The following is a 23,800-nucleotide window of genomic DNA, read 5'->3' on the forward strand; positions in this document are numbered from 1 at the left end:
AATTTAAAAATATAATTTAAATTTAAAGACCACCCTGGTCATGGAGCACTCAACTGCACTCTCCTACTTTATTCTCTACAGGTTCCCATCCACCCCACCCCTCCCAGATTCTACCCCTCAACTGCACACCAGGGGTGCAAAGCCCAGCAGCGAATTCACTCGCTGACCCACGCATCTTTGTGATGTGGGAGGGAACCAGGAAAGCCCTCGTGGCCACAGGGAAAATATGCAAACTCCACACCGACAGCACCGGTGGTCGAGATCCCACAAGGCGATGAGGTGTTAGGGAACCTAGTCAGGGTTGTACGCCCAATCCGACTAGGTGGTACTGCCCAGTCAGATGTGTCTGGGGTGGTAATGGCTGTGCTTAGGTCCCTGGGGAAGCCAGTTGAATGCAGCCGTGGGTTCGGAAGTGAGAGCTGCCCACTGGGCCTCACCATGTCCCTGTACTGGAGTGAACGTGCTAATCTCCTTCCTCTTGTTCCCTCGCCACTTCCAGCCGGTGTACCTGTACTTCCAGATCACAGCCTGACCACACAAGGTAGGTAAGCAGATCTCTGTCGAGCGTGGCAAACCCCGGCGTAACTGCTTTAAACTTGGCCTCTGCTCTTCAGCCCACCACCTTTCTGCTGTACTTCCCTGCCCAAAGCGCTTATCGGGGGATAAAAATGTGTTCGTACATGATCAGGGGGTGGGGGGGGAACTAACAGTGGTGTTGTGGACTATGGCGGGTCATCAAATAACCCCGCAGGATGTAGATCAATCACAGGTACGGGCAGAAATGATAGGTGGAGTTTAATCTGACAATTACACCTTGGGAGATCAAATATTAGGGCACAATATTCAGTAAATGGGAAGGATCCCAGGCCCTGCCCCCTCTAGGCTGTGCCGGTGTGTGCGCACACATGTTTTGTAGGCAGTGCACAAAAGAAAATTAATGTGCGCACAAAAGGAAGGTGACCTAAAATGTAGTTCAAGTACAGAATAACATCTTAACTAAATATGGAACTTTATAGAATGCCATCAGACTTGTAATATATTAAAACATGCCAATACATTTATTAGCCATGAGGGATGGGCTGATCTTGCAACAATATCAAGTTTATAGTTGCGCAGGCACTCAGTGCATAGATTTTTGTCACAAGAAAAAAATAAATTGCATTGCGTAAGGTTTTTTGTGCACACTGACTACTAAACATTATAGGGAACATTGAGTGCGTTGATGCGCAGAAGTGCCCATAGCTCCTTGGAGGTGGCCAAGCAAGTAGAGCGAGGGTAAAAAAGGCTTGTCTTCGTTGGGCGTTGAGGATAAGAGTGAAGAACCCAGTGTTGGAGAAACTCAGAAGGTCAACCAATGTATTTCATATAACAAAGATAAAGATACTTTTCCAAAATTTTGGGCTTCATCAAGGTTCCAATGACTTGCATGCTTGCTCTATGAAAGTAAGGAAGTCACGTGGCAGCTGTATAAAACTTTAGTTGGACCTCACTTGGAGTATTGTGGTGCAGTTCTGGTCGCCCCATTACAGGAAGGATGGAGAGGGTGCAGAAGAGATTTACCTCGATATATCCCGCTTTACAAATATTCAGATTACGAAAATCCATTTTTACGAAGAAACCCACGTTCGCGAAAGGTTTTTCGCTTTTATGCAAAACTGGCTGGTAGATCCTCAGTGGTCAGGTTGCGGCTGATGGTACGATCACAGAGCGGCTGGTGGGGCTGCTAGCAGGTGTATGGAGCGACTGTCAACTTACAGCCGACAGGGTGGTCGCAGGGCATAATTGTGTACGAAAATCCATTTTTACAAAGAAACCCATGTTCGCAAAAGGTTTGCTTTTACGGAAAACTGGCTGACAGACCCTCAGTGGTCAGGTTGCGGCTGATGGGATGATCACAGAGTGGCTGGTGGGGCTGCCAGTGGGCGGACAGAGCGATTGTCAACTTACAGCCGACAGGGTGGTCGCAGGGCGTAATTGTGTGTATGTGGCATGATTTGGTGGGTTATTTTTTGGGTCTGGGAACACTCAAAAATTTTACCCATAGAAATTAATCATGATCACTTCTTCGCTTGACGCCATTTTAACTTTCGAAAGGTTCCATAGGAACACTCTAGTTTTGTCAAGCTGGGTATACCTGTATAAGGAGAGGTTAAACAAATGGGTTGTCTTCTCTGAAGTATCAGGACTTGATAGAAGTTTGAGAGGTTCAGATAGGGTAGACCGTGGTGGGCAACCTTTTAAATTTTAATTTAGACATACAGCACAGTAACAGGCATTTCAGCCCACGAATCTATGCCGCCCAATTAACCTACACCCCTGGTATGTACTCATGAGTTGAACTGGCCTGTTACCGTGCTGTATGTCTAAATAAAAGGTTGGCCACCCCTGGGGTAGACAATCAAAATCTTTTCCTTTCCTCGGTGAAAATGTCAAATACTAAAGGAAGTGCATTTAAGGGGGGGGGGGGGGGGGGGGGTAAAGTTTGAAGGAATTGTGTGTTCAAATAATTTCCAAAGAGTAAAACACTAAAGCCTGCAGGCTGGAGAAACTCAGCAGGTCAAACGGGGTCCATTATGGAGCAAAGATAAAGATGCATCACCAACGATTCAGGCTTGAGCCCTTCATCAAGGTCTGAGGAAAATGTGGGCAGGCGTCCAAACAAAAAAGGTGGGGAAAGGGTCGGGGGAGGAAGGTAGACCTTGAAAGCAGTAGATGGGGACTGGCGAGAGAGAATCCCACAGAACTTCCTTTGGAGAACAAAGGAAAATGTTTTCAGGGTGTTATATAACGGATACTGTTTGACCTAAGAACACAATGCTGGAGAAACTCAGCAGGTCAACAGCGTCCTTTATAGAGGAAAGATAAAGATACAGAACTGACGTTTTGGGCTTGAGCCCTTCATCAAGGTCTGAGCAAAATGTAGGCAGACTGCCGGACAAAAGAGTGGGGTAGGTGTGGTCGTAAAGGCAGGAGGTAATCAGTGGAGAAGGGAGGGAGGGCAGAGCAGTGAGCAGGGGGAGGAGAGATGGCTCGGTGAGTAGAGGGGGGAAGGGAAGGGAGGGAGAATGGAGGGCAGGTTAGCAGAAACCGGAGATGTCGACATTAATGCTGTCCGGCTGGAGAGGACCCAGACAGAAAATCAGGTGTTATTCCTCCAATTTGTGGCGGACTTGGGACAGAACACGAGACCACGGACAGACGTCTGAGTACCTATCATTTCCTGCCTTTGCAAACACCCCACTCCATCTCTTATTCGGACGCCTGCGGACATTTTCCCATACCTTGATGAAGGGCTCAAACCCGAAATGTCAGTTCTGTATCTTTACCTTCGCTCTATAAAGGACACTGAGGTAGCTGGGGCCACCGCCTCCCCCTCGTTTCTGCCCGGACCGGGGCCGCCACCGCCTACCTTCTGCTCGGACTGGGGCCGGGGCCGCCTTCCCTGTGCCCGGACCGCCCAATTAAACTTACCTAAGCCATGTCCACAGGTGATTTGCGACCAGGTATGGTCCGACCTAGGAGGGGAGGCAGGCCCCTCCAGCCTGGGTAAGAAACCTGCATAGGAGAAGACCACTCCGATATAAAACCTACGACCCAAGGACCTCGCTGCCATGTCCCAGCTTGCTTGGCCACGGCACACAAGCCATGGGTGTAAAGTGTGGGGCCAGTACTGTGCACACTGCACTCCACCGAAAAGCTCCTTTGCGCAGGCCCGAGGACATTTCCACGTCCTCCCCCTCCACGTCCTCCCCCTCCCCCTCAAAAGATGCTCACAAACTCGCTAGCATGCTGGACTGCCTAAAGAAATCTCTTGGTGCCTGCCACATTGACCACCGCCAGTGGGCTGATATCGCCTCCAACCGTGCATCTTGGTGCCTCACAGTTCAGCGGGCAGCAACCTCCTTTGAAGAAGACCGCAGAGCCCACCTCACTGACAAAAGACAAAGGAGGAAAAACCCAACCCCAACCAACCAATTTTCCCTTGCAACCGCTGCAACCGTGTCTGCCTGTCCCGCATCGGACTTGTCAGCCACAAACAAGCCTGCAGCTGACGTGGACATTACCCCTCCATAAATCTTCATCCACGAAGCCAAGCCAAAGAGAAGATAAAGGACACTGTTTGACCTGCTGAGTTTCTCCAGCATCATGTTTTTACTTCAACCATGGAGCCCGGAACGGGCGGTTAGAAGTAGTAACGGAAGCAGATTCGATTGGAACATTTGGACGGACACGTGAATATGGAGGAATGAGGAGACGTGGATCATGTGCAGGCAGTGGAGATTTAGTTCAATGTGGCTTTGCATTGTGGGCTGCAGGGGGTGTTTCTATGCTATCCCATTTCACGTTCTTTTTGCATTTCCCTTTCCATCTTCCCCATCGTTGAACATTTTGTTGGCTATGTCCCTCTGGAAACCTCGCATTCCATTGATGTCGCATCTCCCCATCCTTCCAATGTCTCACCGCGGCACAATTTGGAACAAACGAACACACACACACACACACACCCCCATACACACACACCCACCCATATACACTCCACCATACACACACACTTCGAGGTGTCTCCGCCCGCCCCCATGTTTCCAGTGGCTCTTCTGCCTTCTCTTTTGCAGGCGACAAGGGAGTTCGGCCGCGATGCCATGCTTGGCCAGTGGGAGTCGCTGCCAGCAGAACGTTGAGCAGGCCTGAACTCAGACCAACCATCCGCCAGGTCACACTGTTGAATTTTTCGATTTGTAACTGCTCACGTCCACGTTCTGACTCTGAAGGATTACCTCCAGGTGATGCAATGTCCAGGAGGGATTCCTCCAGACACTTCCCAAAACACAACAGAAATCCTTCAACATTTTTTGGATTTTGTACATGTGGAACAAGGGGTGGGAGTCGACATCTGTAGGAGACAACTGCCCTTGGGCACTGAACCCGTATAAAGCCCAGGTTCACCATTCTTTTGGAATGATACAAGAAGCTGGTGAGCATCCGAGAGGAAGGAGGGGAGGGGGAACTGTGGGCACAGTTAAGGGGTCTGGGGGTTGGTGGCACCGTGGTAACATCGACCCTGCGTTAGACAGCAGCCTTGAAAAGGGGATGAGGAGGGAGAGGCAAATCCAATGAGCAGGAAGTGGTGGATGGACCTGCCCCCAACCCCACTGAACTTCAGTCCACTGGCCAGACCTCACTGGTGAAATTGTGCAGTTTGACAGTTCCAGTATCGTCCTGGGGGAGCAGCAAGAATGCGATGACTCTCACCACACAGCTTGCTCAACTGGTAGGCGGTACTACCCACTTGGCCTCCATGTAGCTTAAGAGCATTTGGCTTTCCATAGGAGCAGAAATAGGCTATTCAGCCCATCGAGTCTGCCCCACCATTCAATCATGACCTGATCCATTTCCCACTCGTCCCCACTGCCCGGCCTTCTCCCCACAACCTTTGGTGCCCTGGCTAATCAATAAACTATCAATCTCTGCCTTAAATACACCCGTGGGTCTCCATTTAGTACCAATAATTTAGACCTACAGCCCGGTAACAGGCCCTTGTGGCCCTCGAGCCCATGCTGCCCAATTACACCCAATTGATCTACAACCCCCGTTATGTTTTTGAACAACGGGAGGCAAGTGGAGTCCCTGGAGGAAACTCACTCAGACAGTGGGAGAACATACAAACTCCTTACAGCGTCGGATTCGAACTCCAGTACTAATCACTGGGTCTGTTACAATGTTATGCTAACCGTACCTCTGAACCCCAAGTGTGTGTGTCCAACCTGCCTCTTCTATCTGCACTGAAAACCCTGGGAAATCCAGTCCAGAAAGGTTGGCTGTGGGCACCTTTGCAGACGTTCCTTGGGCAATATCTCCTGGTTGTTCCAGCGCACATCGTGGAAAGTAATGAACTGTGCTGTCACTACGGGGCGGATTAATGCCAACCAAGGATCACTGGGGAGACGTTCCCCACAGAGGAAGGGGAAGATCTCACTGGCCGATGGAGAGGTTGGAGTTGAGACTGGTGGCAAGTTTGATGATCATTCCCTGTCAACAGGGTTCTGCACTGGAATAATCAAGTGGCCTGGATCAGGGGGGGGTGGGGGGGGGTCATGGAACAGCCTCCAAGTCCTCTTCAGCTTCAAATACCCTCGCCCCTCCATTCCCTGCTCACTCCTTCATTTGCCCCTCCATTCCTCTTCCTCCATTCTCCTCTCCACTCCCCTTCCTCCTTCACTCGCCCCTCTCCCATCTCCATTCCCAGAAGAGTTCCAGCTACATGGGGGATCACGGGGAGGGAAGACGGCCGTTGCTCTGCCGCATACTGAGCCATTGGGGCTGACGAGCAGCCCCGAAGGCCTGAGCGGCCGTCACTCCCTGCCCCGAGGGGATCATGGAAAGAGGGGTGGCGGGTTGACGACGTCATCAGTCCAGCCATTTGCAGTAGCAGTACATCCATGCAAGGTGGCTCTGTTGCTGACCCTTCCCCCAAGAGGGATTACAGTAGGAGCTGGCCAGGCCGCATTCATGGGCTATAGACAAGTATAAAGGCCTGGGGAGAGAAGTGGGGGGGAGGGAGGTCCAGATAAAGGGTGTGGTAAAGATGCGAGGTGAGAATTGATTTTGGCTCTGTGAAAGGAGATGGAGGTTTAGCAGAAACTGGAGAAGTCGATGTTAATGCCATCGGGTTGGGAAGATGAGGTGTTGCTCCTCCAATTTGCGGGTGGTCTCAGTCTGGCAGGGCACGGGGCCACGGACAGACAACGTCAGCAAGGGGAATGGAAATAGGCAGCCACTGGGAGATCCCCGCTGGTCGCGGCGCCCTGGGGTGGCCGACAGGACCCTCCCACCGCGTGTCCAGCCAGGCTTCCCGGTGCGGACAGAGCTCAGATTTCAGATCCAGGTTCCTGCCGATCTATGTGGGGCGGGGGGTTGACCACACTGTGCCCTGGGATTATAAGGGGAACTGATGTCTGCTGTCCAGGGCCCCAGACGTCGTCAGGAGTTGAGAGCAGGGTGATCAGTCTCACCACGCACTGGGTTTACATTACTGTAGCAATGTTGGTACCAATGCGTCAACTCTACCGATTTTCTATCTTCATGTATTAAAAATGTGAACGAAGGTCTATGTTTTGCAGAATGATCTTTTGTCAAACGAGTTGCTCAATCCCTGGGATCTCCGACCCTACCCACCCCACCACCCCACCCTGGCCAAGAACTGTCGGTCAGTAAAGGAAGGAGTGAAACACGCAAGTCCGCAGACACCAGGATTGAACCCAAACAACAGCGGACCAGGGAGCAAAGGTAACGTTTCGGGCGTGAGGTCGAGGGGCGGTGGGTAGATTTCCTAGGACTGGCCCTACCTTCTTGTTTTGGCTCCTCCAAGGTCAACAGAAACCCTAAACCCAACTGCTTAAGAAAGCAAGTGTCTCCCCCCCTCCCCTCCGGCTACCAGAGCACAAGGACAGCTTCTTCCCCTCTGCCATCAGAATTGAGGTCATCGAATTGGTCGTTGCGCGACTTTGCACAAACCACCTTCCAAAAATAACTAAAAATAGTGCAAGAAAGTGGGGGGGGGGGGGGGGGGGAGTGTCTCCAGTCGCCGTGGACAGTTTTAGTTGCACCACCAGTGAGTGGTAAATTCTGCTTCGCCCGCAGGATAAAGGAAATCTCGGCTGTGGGGAGTGTCCTGTAAATCTGAACCCTGGTCAGCGTGCTCGTCTCCCCATGGCAGCAGAGTGAAGAGGGCATGGCCTGGGTGCTGGGGGTTTCCAAAAAGGACAATGACCCGCTTTCTCTAATTTTCCCCTATTTTTAAACCATTTATATTTCCACTGAGATGCCACCGCGATTCTGAGAAGAGGGTCCTTTATGGTGCCTTCTTAAAGCGACCCTCAGGGCTCGCCTTTCAGCTTCGATCCTCATCAACCCCTTGAGTGATGAACTTGACGTTCCGCAGGCAGCCCAAACCCATTCCCCGGCCGGCCGGCCCCGATCAAAGCCTCGGGGGGACCGAAACCGTTCCTGCTTCTCTCCGGAGCCAGGCGAGAATTCTGACCGCCCGCCAATTGACCAATGTTGTCCCGCCAGAGCGAAGGTGGTTCTGCCCTGTAATTAGAGCAGCGACCCGGGTTGGAATCCGCCCCTCTGTCCGGAGGGAGTGGGTGGGAGGGGTTGTACAATCTCCTCGTGTGAGTTTGCTCCATGTTCCTTCCTGAAGGCACGCGGATTCGCTGTAAATGACCCCGGGCGTGCAGGTGAGGGGTAGAACCTGGGTTGGGAGGTGTGCTTCAAGGAAGCAGGGTTTGGGAGCGTGCCAATGGCGAGCCGGACTCTTGGGGACGCTGGACTGGGACCGGACACCGGTTCCCAGCCACCCCTCCGTCCCATTCCCAAACACCCTCCCACTTCCCGGCAATAAAAAAAGATCCTCCCCTCCTTATCGCCAGCTCTGCCAATAAAACCTGAAAACCCCACCCATCTTATAAAAGTTGAATAAGAAAGTCGGCAGTCGCTGGGGTTGAGCTGCGATTCCCATAAGTGCTGGAGAAACTCAGTAGTTTCCATAGGATTCAGACCCCAAACACTTGTGGCACATTGCCCTTCATAAATCAGGATTAGGAGTGTTGTAAAGTTGTATAGACATTGGTGAGGCCACATTTGGAGTCTTGTGTGCACTTTTGGTCAGCAAACTACAGGAAAGGTATCAATAAGATTGGGAAAGAGTGTAGAAAAGATTTATTGGAATGTTGCCCGGACTTCAGGGAAAGCTCAACGGGTTAGGACTTTATTCCCTGGAGCATAGAAGAATTGAAGGGAGATTTGATGGAGAAATTTAAATTTATGAGGGGGGACAGACAGAGTAAATGTAGAGGGGCTTTTTTCCCACTGAGATAAAAACCAGAGGTCATGGATCAAGTGTGAAAAGGAAAAAGTTTAGGGGGAACTTCTTCACGGAGTGGGTGGGGGTGCGGAACGAGCTGAAGTGGTGAATGCGGGCACTGAAGAAGAATTTGGACGGGAAGGGGTATGGACTAGGTCCAGGTCCGCGGGACCAGGCAGAATAATAGTTGGGCACAGACTAGAAGGGCCAAAGGGCCAATTTTCTGTGCTGTAATGTTCGATGCTGCGTGGCCGGCTGAGTTTCTGCACCAAGTTTGTGTCCGGCACCCTTCCATAATCATCCCGGAGGGTCCCAGATTCCAACCTCCTTTCCAGGGGAAAGATTCCCTCTGTACCGTTCGCTCCGATCCCCAGTCCTTTTTTATTCGGAATTCTGGCTACCTGTGGTTTGAGATTGGTGCCGAGCGCTTCAACCCACCTGTTTTCCCCCCCCCCCCCCCTCCCACCCACCCCGGAGTGAGCGAGGCGGGGTTAGGGTTGGCGGGTGAGAAGAGACCTTCCAGCCCCGCCACTGAGCCAAGCGTGGTTCCTAACTTTTGCTCGGTCGGAGGGGAGAGAGTGAAGCCGGCAGCGTGAGATGAGCAAGTAGACATTACATCACCCTCGCCCCGGGAGAGCTCGGCCGCCGGGAGGGGCTAGAAGTTGCAATGAGCAAGGCTCGCTCTCTCCGCCCCCCGCTCAACATGGCGCAAAGCAGCAGCGGCGCGGAGGGGCAGCGGAGCGGGCGCTGAGCGAGCCCACACGCCGGCTGGCCGGGCCGGGCGAGCCATGACCCGTTGGATGCCCAGCCGCCGGGACAAGTACGGGGTCGGTGAGTGGAGCAGGGGGCGAGCGCAGGAACTTTGCGCGCTGGACTCTCTCTCTCTCTCTCCCACTTCCCGCAGCCTGGAACTCTCTGCCAGCCGGTCCCTTTCATCGGTGGTGCCGGCAACGAGAGTCCCGGTACTTCCCAAAGGTCCCGACCCGGGAACTCGCGGTAAATACCCGTCCGCCCCCCGTATTACCCGGTAAATACCCGTCCGCACCCGGGAATCACCTGGTAAATACCCGCCCGCCCCCCCGGTAAACACACAATCGCCCCCTGAAACTCCCAGTAAACACCCGCCCTCTCCTGGTTAAAAACCCGCCTAGCCCCGGGATCAACCGGTAAATACCCGCCTACTCCCATGAACTCTCAGTAAATACACACCCACTCCCGGCAAATAACGGCCCATTCCCTGTAAATACCCGCCCATTCCTGGGATCACCTGGTAAATACCCGCTCTCTCCCGGTAAAGAGCCACCTGCTCCCGGGAACTTCTGGTAAATACCCTCCCGTTCCCAGTAAATACTCGCCCAGCCCCGGAAGCTCTAGTTAAATACTCACCCACTCCCGGTAAGTACCCCTCTGCTCCTGGTAAATACTCGCCTGCTCTCGGGAACTCCCAGTAAATACCCACCCACTTCCGCAATATACTCACCCACCCCTGAGAGCTCTCAATAAATACCCTCCCTCTCCTGGTAAATACTCGCCCGCTACCAGTAAATACTTTCCTGCTCCCAGGATCACCCAGTAAATACCTACCAACTCCTGGTAAATATCCACCCGCTCCCGAGCTCCTGGGAAATATCCACACTTCCCCTGGAACACTAGTTAAATACCTGCCCACCCCTGGGAATGCGGTAAATAACTGGTAAATATCCACACATCCTCCAGAACACCCAGTAAATACCCGCCTGACCAAGGGAGCTCCCAGTAAATAATTGCCTGCCCCAGGAACTCTTGGACTCCTGGTAATTACCCACCCACCCCCAGAAACTCTTGGTAAATACCCAGGAACACCCACTAAATGCCTGCCTGCCTCAAGAACATCGAGTAACTATCCACATATTTCAAAGAACTCCTGGCAAATGTCCACCTACGCCCGGGAGCACCAAGCAGATATCTGCCCACCACTGAGAACACCCAATGAATATATGCTGCCCCAGGGAACACCCAGTAACCCTCCTTCCGCACCGCTTGTCCAGTGTTTGCCCCAACTGATGTTTAGTTGGCCAATTCCCATCAACTTGTAAGCATCAAACACCTTTGCTATCTCTAGCCGTGAGTTGTCTGCGAGTTATCTGGTAGACCCTCTGCCTCTCAGCACCAGTGTCTGGTTCGATCCTGACCTCACGCTGCCAGTGTGGAGTTTGCACGTTCTCGCTGTAACACCTGGCTACTTCAGGCTGCTTTGGTTTCCCTCCACATCCCAGTGAAGGGTGGGTTTGGATATATTTTGTTACAGTAAGCACCCCCTCCCCTGTACTGGGAGTTCGAATTTAGAGCAAGTTCAGGAGAATATCAGAAGATTAAAATGAATGGGGGCAGTGACTCAATGGGCTGAAGGGCCATTTGTCCCTGCTGGACGAGTGTGATTCTGCAACTGGTTAACTTGGACCTGTTTGTTACAATTCCTGGAAACCTTCCATCCTACAGCCATGGAACCAAATGCGAAAGGGTCACTCCCCTTTGGCACACTGGCACACAGTGAGGCACACTGGACTCACCCCAAGCTCATCCTTTTCTGCAAACGTCTTTACAGAAATGTAGAATGAGGAGAGGGAGAGGGCAAGGGAGCAGGAAGGGGAAAAGAGAGGGAAAAGGTGAGAGAGTGGGCAGGGAGAGGGAGCAAGGAAGGGAGAGGGAGGAAAAGGGTGAGGGAGAGAGGAGAGAGAGCATGGGGAGAGGAAGAGAGCAGGGAAAGGGTGATGGAGCAGGTGAGGAGAGGGAGCAGGGAGGGGAGGGAGAGAGCGGGGAGAGGGCAAGGGCAAGGAGAGGGGGGAGCAGGCAGGAGAGAGGGAGAGGAGGGGATGAGAGGCAGGCAAGAGCAGGAGATCACTGCCTGTGAGTCTGTCTCAGTGTGAAGCTGGGTCTCAGCATCCCCTCTCCCACCATTCTCCCAACCCCTCACAGAATTGAATGAGCAAAAGCTAGATTGTTGAGGAGAGGTCTAGGGTTTTCTGACTTGACCTGGTCAGCAATCATCACCCAGCTTGGTCCATGCAGGTGCTTCCAAGTTGTTTTGCTTCCTCGCTGCTGAGTGTCTCTGGACCAGCCACTCTCAAACTTTTTATGGCTCTGGCCTCCCTGGGATTCTCCTCCAAGTTGATGGGCCCCCTTCCCTGAGAAACTGTCAGGTTTTGCTTTCTCCCGTGCCTTACTCCTATGAACTGTACAAAAATATGAAAAATGTTTATGTGGCGCGAGGTGAAAAGACGTTTCCGTAAACATGCCTGTGGTCCCCGTTGAGAATGGCTGCTTGAGATTTCCCAACTCAACTCCTCAAGCATCTTCCCGCCATCTCAAGAACTGGAGTGAAATCTTATTTACAATATTAAAAACTTTATCTACATATGTGTGTATGAAGTTTTGCAAGCTGAGAGAGAAAATGTAGCCAGTGCAGCTTTCATTGATGCTGGGATGTGAACCCCACTGGTGTCACTAGTGGGGTGTGGACCACACTGGGTGACACCATCATAGGGGCTGACGCTAAAATGACTGTAACATTTTCGTGCAGTGTTTCAGCAGAAATTTATTATTTTTATAAAAAATATCCCCATCATTAGTTATAATAACAGAAGTATTTTTTGTAAGCCCAGTTACATGTTATCGATGTACTACAAGGCTAAAGCTTGATGTTCATTTACTTTTTGAACCTTCTACTGCGCTCCGGACAAAGTTGTCATTATGACCCGATGACAATGACACTTCAAATCACGTGGTTTCGTCTGCACACGCTGTTGTTTTCGTTGCTGGAGTTTTTATCGTCAACTGCTTTTGTCAAATTTTCTGATGGTTTAGCTACAATATTGTGGTCATTGGTATTTGTGAACTGATATCAGGAACTTTTTTTGAGAACGAAGTAGTAATTAAAGGAAAAGAAGGAGAAAAATCAAAAAAAGACTTCAGTTACTAATAATGTAACAATAAAGTTGGGAATGCTAAAATCCACATAAGTTTGACATAGTTCTTAAACATTTTTATTTCAAATTCTGTTGTTTTCTTACTGAATTTTCACTTTAACCCCATGAAACAATTTAAATACATTTAGGCTGTGTGTATGATATTGTAATTTAAAGGTGTGATTTTAATTTTGCTGGTTGTTTATCTCACTACTATTGCCGTGACATTCAATTATCTACAGGATTTACAATCTACGAGTAACATTTGTACAGAGGACATTACTAACAATTCTGTATTGTCTGGTACAGCAGGAGGTCCATTGGGATGGGGGAGGGGAGGGGGGTTGACACCAACTCTAATAATGCCACTGCTGTGAACACCCCCTGAAAGATGCAACCCATTCAGGTAGCATAGTGGTGAAACTGGTAGTCGCTGCCTCTCGACTCCAGGGTCCCGGGTTCAATCCTGGCCTCAGGTGCTGTCTATTTGGAGTTGCCCATTCTCCCTGTGACCACATTGGTTCCCCCTCCCCACTGGGCTGCTCCGGTTATATCCTGTGTCCCAAGTTGTGTGAGTTGTTAGTTAATTGTTTGCCTTGGGGTGTGGGTGAGCACTGGAATCGAGGTGGGGGAAGATGATGAGAATGCGAGGAGAATAAAATGGGATAAATATTGGATTGATGTAAATGGGTCAGTTTGAATGTGTCGGGCTGAAGGGTCTGTTTCTGAGCTGTGTGACTCCATGATGTCCAAAACTTTTGCACCACCTCGTGCAGTCGGGCAAGTCATGTTAAATAGGCATATGAGCAGGTTCCAGTCAGTGGGTGACTTGGATCCACTGTCCGATCCACAATCACCTTTCATCGTGTTGAAAGACGGCCTATGGCATATGGCCGTGTCTGGGGTTCGCATGGCTTGGCAACGCCCGAAGGGTTAATATGGTGGTTATCAAACATTTTCTTTCCACTCATCCCGTGCCATGCGTGCTCTGAGATTCAAAAGGGCGAGGGATGGCAAGGATGCGAAAGGTAGTTGGAAAGTTATCCCACTTCCAGAGGTATCCAAAGGCAGGCGTTCAGATGAAAGGGAAAGCATTTAGCAGGTATCTGAGGAAGAATTCTGCCCACTGAGGAATCTGGTGGAGGAGAAACTCTGGCAGCATCAGAGGGAAAGGCATTCATTTTGAGAGAAATGGCATGCAAGAGCAGGGATGTGATGTTGAGACTCTATAGGGTACAGGTTAGACCTCACTGGGAGAACTGGGTACAGTTTAGGCACTTATTTGAGAAAAGACGTGCAGGCGTTGGAGAGGGTTAAGAGAAGATTTATTAGAATGATACCAGGAATTAAATGGTTAGTATGTGAGGAACAATTATTGGCTCTTGGACTGGATTTATTGGAGTACAGAAGGATGAGGGGGGACATCATAGAGACCTCATTTTGAAGGCTGAAAGGCCTGGACAGAATAGATGTGGCAAGAACGTTTCTTATCTCTTTCAGGATAAGAGGGTGTCAATTTAAAACTGGTGTGGAAAAATTTCTTTAGCCAGAGTCTGTGGAACTTGTTGCTGCGGGCAGCTGCGGAAGCGAGGTCATTGGGTGCATTTAATTAAGGCAGTGGTTGACAGGTATTTGATTAGTCAAGGCATCAAGGCTTATGGGGAGAAAGCCAGGTGGGATGATTAGAACGGTGGAGCGGACTCGATGGGCTGATGGGCCGACTTCTGCTCCTAGACAATATCTTGTGATGTGAATCAGCAAGGTGAGGAATTTTATGGACAATGAGATGAGTGCAGATGGGTACAAGGGCTAGCAGAGGAAGCTGAAAGGCTTGTCTACGCTGTACATTTCCATGAGTGTGTTAGCCTTTCTCTACAGTGTGCCTACTGTCACACGTGTATGTGGAGCAGGCCCACTGTGCCAAGTGTGTCACAGTCCTGAGTGCCAGGAAGGGAAGCAGAATTTCAAAAGTATTATCGGAGTTTCTCAACGGTGAGAAGAGGACCACAGTGGAGTCTGTGTGGGAGGTACACAGTTTCCCACTCCTCCACTGAGAGGTGTCATGTAAGCAGGAAACCCAGCACTTTCTGCGCAAGTGTATGTGAGCACTTATGTCCAGGTGTGTGGTTTTGTGAGTGTTTGTACGTGTACGTGGGCATGAGCAGTTTCATGTGTGGTTGTGTCTGAGCAGTTGTGAGTGTGTGTGTGACCGTTCGTCCATGTGCAAATGATTTGGTGCGAGGGGTTATGTGCGTATGTGTGAGTGGTTTCTGCATGCATCAGTATGCGATTATTAGCTGTTGGGCTTGTGAGTGTTTGTGTATGTGTGCAAGAGCAATTGTGTGTGTGCGCAAGTGGTTTTGAGTGTGTGTGCGAGCGATTTTATGTGCATGTGTACATGTATGTCCAAGCAATTTTGTGTGTATATGTGTGTGAGTGGTGTATGTGTGTGCACGAGCAGTGTGTGTATGTGTGCGAGTTGTATGTGTGTGAGCGATGTGTGTGTGTAAGTTGTTTGTGTATGAGTGTGAGCAGTGTTGTGTGTTAGTTGTTTGTGTGTATATGTGTGTGAGCAGAGTGTGCATGTGTGTGCTAGTTCACACAGTTCTATAAGGACGCTGCCCCCCAACCCCCACTCTCTCCCTGGGACGGCTCAGGCTGCTGCTTGGCGAGTTCCACAATTCCCCTTTTCTACAAGTTCCTGTTGACTCTAGTTCTACCTCCATGTCAGTCACAAGGGGCGATGATGCCTCATCACTTGCTTTCTGGTCCAGGGTTCAATCTTGACCTCCGGCACTGACTCCGTGGAGGTTTCCCCCCACCCTCCCCCCCCCCCCCCACATCTCAATACACAGCGTTTTGGAGATAAATGGGGCACTGGGCGTGAGTGGTGGAACCAGGATCAGATGCAATATTCCATGGGGGACATTCCCCATCCCACAGAATCAGTGGGATCTCATGTTATAGATCTCGTACAAGGGCTCATGGTCTTTGCCATCTTTCGGACCACTCTGACAAATTCTCCTCTTACTCCCCATTCTGCCTCACATTCCCATCAACTCTTCCTGGAGTTTTTTGTACCCACTCGCCCTCAATGGCAAAGTAACCTACAGAGGAGGACAGGAGGACCTTTGACAGCCACAGGATGGTCTTTGATGACCACAAGCAGGTCTTTGACTGCCACATAAAGCATTGACCAGCGTGACATCTCCCTCACTGCACCACCTGATTGCAGACGGTGCTGGGGTATTGCCCGTAGACACCAGGCACCCTGGACAGTTTGCTGACGTGCCCCCATGCTGTGCTTGGTAGACTGTCCCAGCGCCATCAGGTGATGCTGGGAGTCGAGAAGAAACAGCAGAACCTGGGGGGGGGAGGGGAGGGGAGTAGGCAGAGCTGCAGGTTCCTGCCGTTGGCCCTCTACAATCTGGCCATCTGTTACACAACTGGGCAAGGAAGTTTCACCATCTGTAAATGTCTCAAGTGAGACGGGGGAGGCAAGTTTGGACTGTGAGTGCTTAAGCTGCAGGCTTGTGCAGAAAGGGAGTTCAGTCTTGACCCCTCTGGAGTCTGGACCATAGTCGGTGCTACCCCAATTGCTACACTGCTTGGAAATCGCTGTTTTATTGGTGACACCAATTTCTTATAGATCCAACTTCAATTATTTGTCCATGTTCTGAGGAAAACAAAATCTTGCTAATAAAATTGTTGCACAATCAATTACACAAAGACTGAAGTTATTGGAAACTGAAGGCTTTTATTAGCAAGAGATGGACAGCATCCCCTGTGTTGGTTGCTCACACTGACCCAGACTCAAACTGGGGGCAGGCTTATGCCATGACAGCCTTTATTGGGAGAAAGGGGAGGAGTCACGAGCCGGCCAGTGAGGACAGGGTCAACCGGGAAATGTCATGTCTTTTACATACCCAATAGTGGTTTCATCTGTTGAGCTGGAGTGAATCCAGTGTAGCAGTGATCAGTTTCAGTGGGGACCCTGTGCAGAAGGTGCCTATTGTGCAACCCATGCACAGCAAGATCCCACGATCAACCATGCGAGAACTGGGTTATTTACCTGAAGGGGCTAGTCCTGAAATTCTGGCTGCACTTCTGATCGACGGCCGCTCGGTGCCGGGGTGGGGGAGGGGGTTGGGCTGATGGGATCTTCTTGTGGGGCTGGGTTTGGCCAAACTGGCTACTCGTGGGTCAAGGGGGGTGGGGCGAGCTGCCCCTCTTTCGGGGTTACATCTGGGCCCATGCGGTGTCCAAGGGGACGGTGGCCGAGTTCAGTGAATGGCCGCCCCCCCCCCCCCCCCCAGGGGATCGCGTGGGTGGTCGGTGGTGAAAATCATGTTTTAATTTGATGTGTAATAGAGAGGCAGTCGTGATTCCTGCTTCTCGCAGCTTTGCTGCCATGTGTTTACAGTGGTTTTTAGTTGTCGCTCTGGGTGTGTTTTGAGTCTTTTTTTAAAGACATACAGCACAGTAACAGGCCCTGCCACCCAATTAACCCCCTACAACCCCCAGTATGGTTCGAATGGTGGGAGGAAACTGGAGACCCCGGGGAAACCCACTCAGACACAGGGAGTACTCCTTACAGACAGCGTGGGATTCAAGCCTGATCGCTGGCACTGTAACAGCAGTGTGCTAACCGCTATGCTAATTGTGATGTAATGTTGTAGATGAGTAGATCAGCAGCCTCTCTGATGGTGCAGCATACGGGCAGCATCTGTGGGGAGCGAAACAGGGTTAATGTTGGAGGTGGAAGAGCTGTCCTCAAATCTCTGCTGTGGGGATCCAACCACAAACCAGCTGAAAGCAGGAGGGAGTGGGCCACTCAGACCTCCACCCCCCACCTCCCACTCAACGTGATCCACCCCGACTTCACCCCAGTGACCGACATGGGTGAATGTTACTCAAAAGGCATGTTTAGAGGGTTGAGTTTGGGGTGGGGATTGGTCCATCGGGAAGTGTCCGGTCATGCACTTTGGTAGAAGAATGAACAAGCAGACTGTTTTCCAGATGGGGATAAAATTGAAAATACCCAGATGCAAAGGGAAACTGGGGGTCCTCGAGTGGGACAACCTGAAGGTAAACTTGCAGGTTCAGTCGGTGGGGAAGAAGGCGAATGCAATGCTGGCATTCATTTCAAGAGGAATACAATATAAGAGCTGGGATGTGATGTTGAGGCTTTATAAGGCCCTGGTGAGACCTCACTTGGAGTATTGTGGGAAGTTTTGGGCTCCTCCTTTAAGAAAGGATGTGCTGACGTTGGAGATGATTCTGAGAATGAAAAGGGGCGCTTGGCAGCTCTTGGCCTGCACTTATAGGAATTTAGGAGAATGAGGCGGGGGGGGGGGGGGGGGAATCTCATTGAAACATTTTGAATGTTGAAAGGTGTGGATAGAGTAGATGTAGGAAGGTTGTTTCCCGTGGTGAGAGAGTCAAGAGGGAACAACTTCAGGACTGAAGGGCATCTGTTTAGAACAGAGATGTGGAAGAATTTCTTCAGCCAGAGGGTGGTAAATCTGGAATTTGTTGCCACAGGCGGTTGTGGTTGGGTATATTTAAGGCAGAGATTGATAGGTTCTTGATTAGCCAGGGCAAAGGTTATGGGGAGAAGGATGGGCATTGGGACTGTGGGGAAATGGAGCGGCTCATGATTAAATGGCGGGGCAGACTCAATAGGCTGTATGGCCTATTTCTGCTCCTTTGTCTTATGGTCTGGAGATTGCGGTGAGACAGTGCCTATGGCAAGTTAAGGAAGGGGGAGGGAGGGCATTGGGCAGGAAATGTTTGAGCATGCCCTCACCGGTGAGGTGTGTGTTGAGCCTGCCCTGTGACCCCTCCAGGTGGGAGGTCCACCTCCCAGTACCCAACACAGTGGGCAGGAGAAGAATGGTCCTGAGGCAGGAACCCCATGCCTGGGACTGTCTAATCCCCAACAAACATTCTCCACTCGTCCTTGGGTTCCCACTGTGGGATCTAACCATGCACAATTTGTGGCTATGTTCTTCCTAGCCGCATCTTGGCCAGATGCACACAACATGGAACAGGCCCTTCAGCCCGATGAGTTGATCCTGACAATGGGCAATCTGGACCAGTCCCATTGGCCTATATCCTTCTCAGCTGTCCTATCCATAGATCTGGCCAAATGTCTTTTGAATGCTGTGCTTGTAAAGGCTTTGGCAGGGACCAAATGAGGGGGAGACGCGTGGGGTGGGGGAATAACTCGGAAGGTGGCAGAATATTTGCACTGTTGATGGGGGAGACTGGTGGAGAAGGTGAGGACCAGGCCGCTCTCTCCTTGTTCTGTCCCCGAGGTAGATGGGCTTCAGAGGTGCGGTGCTGTTAAGGGCTTTGTAACACTGCTCAAGGGGAGGCCACAGTTCTGGAGGAGAATGAACTCTAGGAGGCGCCAGCACCAAATTCCCATTGTTTCAGAACACACGACAGAGACAGATCAACCCGGAGAATGGAATAGAGTGCTTGCAGGGGGCAGTGTGGATGGGATAACATAACTGAAGGGGGTCAGGGACGTTCTGCTAGAGGAACGGCGGGATGAGCGGCCTCAGTGAGAAAAAGAGAGTGGTCGGCGTTTTGATCTGAAACTCTGTCATAGTTACAGCTCGAAACTTCAGACATTCTTTTATCTCAATATCCACCCTGTGAGGGTGTTTTGCGCTCCAATAAGAACAATGACCTTTTGCGACGCACACTTGAGGAACATTTTGTCTTCCGCTTGGGCACGCAATATATGGCATCGGCAAGGCCAGATTTGGAGTATTGTGTGTGGTTTTGGTCACCGACTACAGGAAGGATATCAGGGTGCAGAGATTTACTAGGATGTTGACGGGACCTCAGGAACTGAGTTAAGGGAAAAAATAAATTTTATCCCCTGGAGCGTAGAAGAATGAGGGGAGATTTGATAGAGGTATGCAAAATTATGAGGAGTTTGACAGAATAAACGTAGGTAGGCTTTTTCTACTGAGGGCAGGTGAGATCCAAATCAGAGGTTAAGGGTGAAAGGGGAAAAGTTTATTTTATTTAGACATACAGCACAGTAGCAGGCCATCTGGCCCATGAGTCCATGCCGCTCAATTTGCACCCAATTAACCTACAACCCTGGAACAGTGGGGGAAAACCGGAGCCTTGGGGTGGGGTGGGTGGGGGGGGGTGGGGAGAGAAACCCACACAAACACAGGCAGCCACAGGGTTTGAACCCTGGTCCTGGTTGCTGGCATGGTAAAGATGCCGAGCTAACCACTATTCCAACCGTGCCGCCCAAAGGGGGGAACATTAAGGGGAGCTTCGTCACACAAAAGCTGCCAGCTGAGGTGGTTAATGCAGGCTTTATTTAAGAAGAATATGGGCAGGTACATGGGTGGGAGGGGGATGGAGGGCTATGGACTGGGTGCAGGTCAGAGGGACTGGGCAGAACAATAGTTCAGCACACGCTAGAAGGGGCAAAGGGCCCGGTTTCTGTACTGCAATGTTTTGTCGCCAATGGACAATGAGCAACAGACATTATCTCACTTTTCTTTTTTGCACTCATTTTTGTAATGCAAATTTTTTGCGGTGTTTTCCACCTGTGACGCTGCTGCGAAACGTCGTGACCCTGACCGTCACCCTCATGACAGTAAATTCTGATTCTGAACATCATTCCTCCAAGGATTACAGATCTAACTACTTGGCCATTTGTGGAAAGATGCACTTATCCCAGGAGTAGTGTGAGAGAAGCACCTCCAATGTACCCTTCCTTCAATAAATAAACTAAATCCCAGCAGATAACACTTGGTATGGCCTCACATGCATCCCGGACAATTCAATGTTGAGGGTCCAAACCCCTCCCTAACTTTTAAGCATTTTTTTATCTTTCATCGGAGGAGTTGTTTTGTGCCTCCATTTAAGGTCAGTTTGAGAATGGAAGAAAAATAACCTTGTGATGTCTTCGCAAATAAAAGCAGATTGGTGCCGATTGGTAGAACGAAACAAAGTGGATAAACAGTAAACTGATCTGCTGTTGAGTCTCGGAAGCTGGTGGGTTGCATTGAGTTCTATCTCTACCAGACAAGGCCACAGCTCTTGGAGAGATAGCTGGCTAGCCCAATGAATTGCAGTTATTTAGGGCAAAAAAAATATTTCTCCAAAGCTGGGAAATGTTGTCAGAACCAATAATTAGGATACAGAAACTCGGTCAAATGTCTGAGCAAACCTAACAGGTTCTCATAATGCTCCCTGGGAGATGTCAGAGCAGAGTAGCCACAGAGAGACAATGCTTCCCTGGAAATTCCTCCTTCAAACATCCAGAAAACCTCAACGGAAATTTTTTTTAAAATGCACATGCTGGATATCTGAAATAAAAACGGATCATTCCGGAAACAATCAGCAGGTTGGGCAGCATCCGTGGAGAGAGAAAAACAGAGTTAATATTTCACGGCAAAGAACTGGACAAGGAAAAATAAGCTCAAGGTGGGGAAAGGAACAAAAGGAAGAACTGTGATGGGTGAGGCTAGGGTTGTGGTGGGGATAAGTTGTGGGGTCGTCTGGTTAATGGGAGCATATGAAGAATGAGCAATGTAAAAATGTTAAACGTGCCCAGCAGGTCAGTGTGTGCTAACGGAGAGAGAAAATCGTGACCTACTATCACAGATGGCCTAGAGACATCTGAGACAGACATAAAAAGTGAGTAGAATTCAGTATTGAATATGAAATCCACCACATGCGCAGGTGGAGGAGAAATTGTTCTCCTCAAGCGTGCTTTGTAACGGGACGAGTGGGGCGGAACATTAAAATGACTGGTAACAGGAAGCTCAGTCACCTCTGGAGACTGAGTGCAGACGATCTGCAAAGCAGACACCCAATTGACATGGAATTGGAAGTGAACCATTGGTTCACCTGGAGCGAATGAACAATAGAACACTATAGCACAGAAACAGGCCAATCAGCCCTACTGGCCTGCACCCGGACTATATCTCTCCACACACCTTTTTCCATGTTCCCGTCCAAATTTTTATTAAATTTCAAAAATTAAGCCCACCTTCACTTCAGCTGACAACTCGCTCCACACTCCCACCACTCACTGTTCTTCCAAATGATCCCTTTTAAGTTTTCCCCTTTCATCCTCAGCCCATGTCCTCTGGTTTGTATCTCACCCAGCCTCAGTGGTGGAAAAAAAAGTCTACTTACATTTCCTCTGTCTATACCTCTCATAATTTTGTATATCTCAATCAAATCTCCCCTCATTCTTCTGCGCTCTAGGGAATAAAGTCCCAACAGGTTTATCCTTTCCCCATAATGCAGTTCCTGAAGTCAATATCCAAACCTTCTTCAATATTGCAGCATCCTAGTAAACCTCCTCTGCCTGCTTTCAATCGTTTTGGTATCCTTAAATTTAAATTTAGACATGATAACAGGCCTTTTTGACCCACAAGCCCATACCACCCAATTTAACCTACAACCCCCAGTAAGTTTTGAACAAGGATTGTCCATGGGGAGAATGTGCCAACTCCTTACAGATAGAGCCAGATCTGAGCCCTGATCGCTGTTGCCATAACAGCGTTGCACTAACTGCTACACTGAGAGAAAAGTGATAGGCTGCAGACGCTGTGATTTTACGGCAACCGTATCTTGAGGGGACAATTATTTCACCTCCTGCAGTGCTGGAGAATGTGCCTTTCTACAGGGTTGCAGGTAGAAGGATGAACTAGGGAGGTGTTGAATGCAGTTCCATTATATTTGCTCTATTGATGAGACTTCCTATGCAGGTGACTTCCTTCATATATCTCCTGGCATTCCCTCTATCATGTTGGACGGAGCCTTTACCTGCATTTTAAATCAAGTTTATCGTCATCTGATTGTTCAAGTACAACCCAACAAAACAGCATTCTCTGGTCCTCGGTACAAAACATGCAGACATACAACCAGACATAACACACGTACAGATAAACAATACACGTGCAGGACTAGTAATCATATATGCAAATAAATATATAAATATGAGAGTCTCGGATGGTTTGTGCGAGCAGTTCCTTTGGTCGTTCAAGCCAAAGTGGTTGCTGCAACCTCCACTACTTTTTTCGAGAAGAAGAAATTTAATCGATTCCACGCCCACCCACCCCCCCCCCCCCCCCCCCCCCCCCCCCATCTGCCCTTGGACAGAGCAAGGATTAGGAGTTCCCCTGGTCATGTCCTTCCACCACCAGCCTCTATGTTGTGGCTCTTTTACAAAGCAAATGCAAGCTGTCGTTAGACTCAGGGCAGGAGACAGGATGGTGTCTGGCAAACATTTAGCTTCTCCAAAGTGCTTCATATTTGTGTAAAGTTTAAACCAGTGATTCTCAACCTTTTCCCACTCACATCCCACTTTAAATAATCCCTATGCCATCAGTGCTCTGTGATTACTAAGGGATTGCTTAAGGTGGGATGTGGGTGGAAAGAAAAAGGTTGAAAACCACTGTTTTAATCATTCCTCATTGACTCGTTATGTGCACAGTTTCATAACTCGAAAGGAAATGGTCCAATGACAATTTTTCTCAAGCAAAATATGTCAGTAACAATTGGGTCTAGAGCAGTGATTCTCAACCTTCCCTTCCCACTCACATCCCATCTTAACCAATCCCTTACTAATCACAGAGCACCGAAGGCAGAGGGATTGTTTAAAGTGGGATGCAAGTAGAAAGAAAATGGTCAAGAACCACTGGTTTAAATAAATAGAACTGCCTCTGGGTACAGAACCAAATCTGTATTTTATCCCATTTTCTGTACGACGACCCAGTCACTGAACTTGCTGCCTTGCTCTTCCAGTGACCCAGGTTCAGTTCTGACCTCGGCTGCTGCCTGTGCGGTGTCTGCAGGTTCCCCCAGTAACGTGGGTTTCCCACGGATGCTCCCATATCTCAAAGGTGTGCAGCTTGGTACTTTGAATGTTCACTGTGAATTGCCCATTGTGTGAAGGTGTGGATCTGGGTGGGGGTGGGGGGGGGGGGGGGGTTGA

General features: G+C 50.0%; 2 protein-coding genes across 4 annotated transcripts in view; both read left to right on the forward strand.

Moving 5' to 3' along the window:
• Positions 1 to 7,102, forward strand: part of LOC138753980 (inositol polyphosphate-5-phosphatase A-like) — a 48,800-nt gene extending 41,698 nt beyond the window's left edge. For 2 of the 3 annotated variants that reach the window (XM_069917649.1, XM_069917651.1), the window contains 2 exons: positions 500 to 541; positions 4,614 to 7,102. In XM_069917649.1, the coding sequence (XP_069773750.1) occupies positions 500 to 532 (33 nt within the window). In that variant the 3' untranslated portion in view covers positions 533 to 541; positions 4,614 to 7,102. Of the gene's footprint in view, positions 1 to 499; positions 546 to 4,613 lie in introns of all 3 variants that reach the window. The other variant, XM_069917650.1, reaches the window with a different exon arrangement.
• Positions 7,103 to 9,373: 2,271 nt separating this feature from the next.
• Positions 9,374 to 23,800, forward strand: part of LOC138752907 (dedicator of cytokinesis protein 5-like) — a 158,296-nt gene continuing 143,869 nt past the window's right edge. Inside the window, 1 exon segment of the mRNA XM_069915516.1 lies at positions 9,374 to 9,694. The gene's annotated coding sequence lies outside the window, so the exon portion shown is untranslated.

Source organism: Narcine bancroftii, chromosome 2 (genome assembly GCF_036971445.1).
Source record: "Narcine bancroftii isolate sNarBan1 chromosome 2, sNarBan1.hap1, whole genome shotgun sequence".
Lineage (NCBI taxonomy): Eukaryota > Metazoa > Chordata > Chondrichthyes > Torpediniformes > Narcinidae > Narcine > Narcine bancroftii.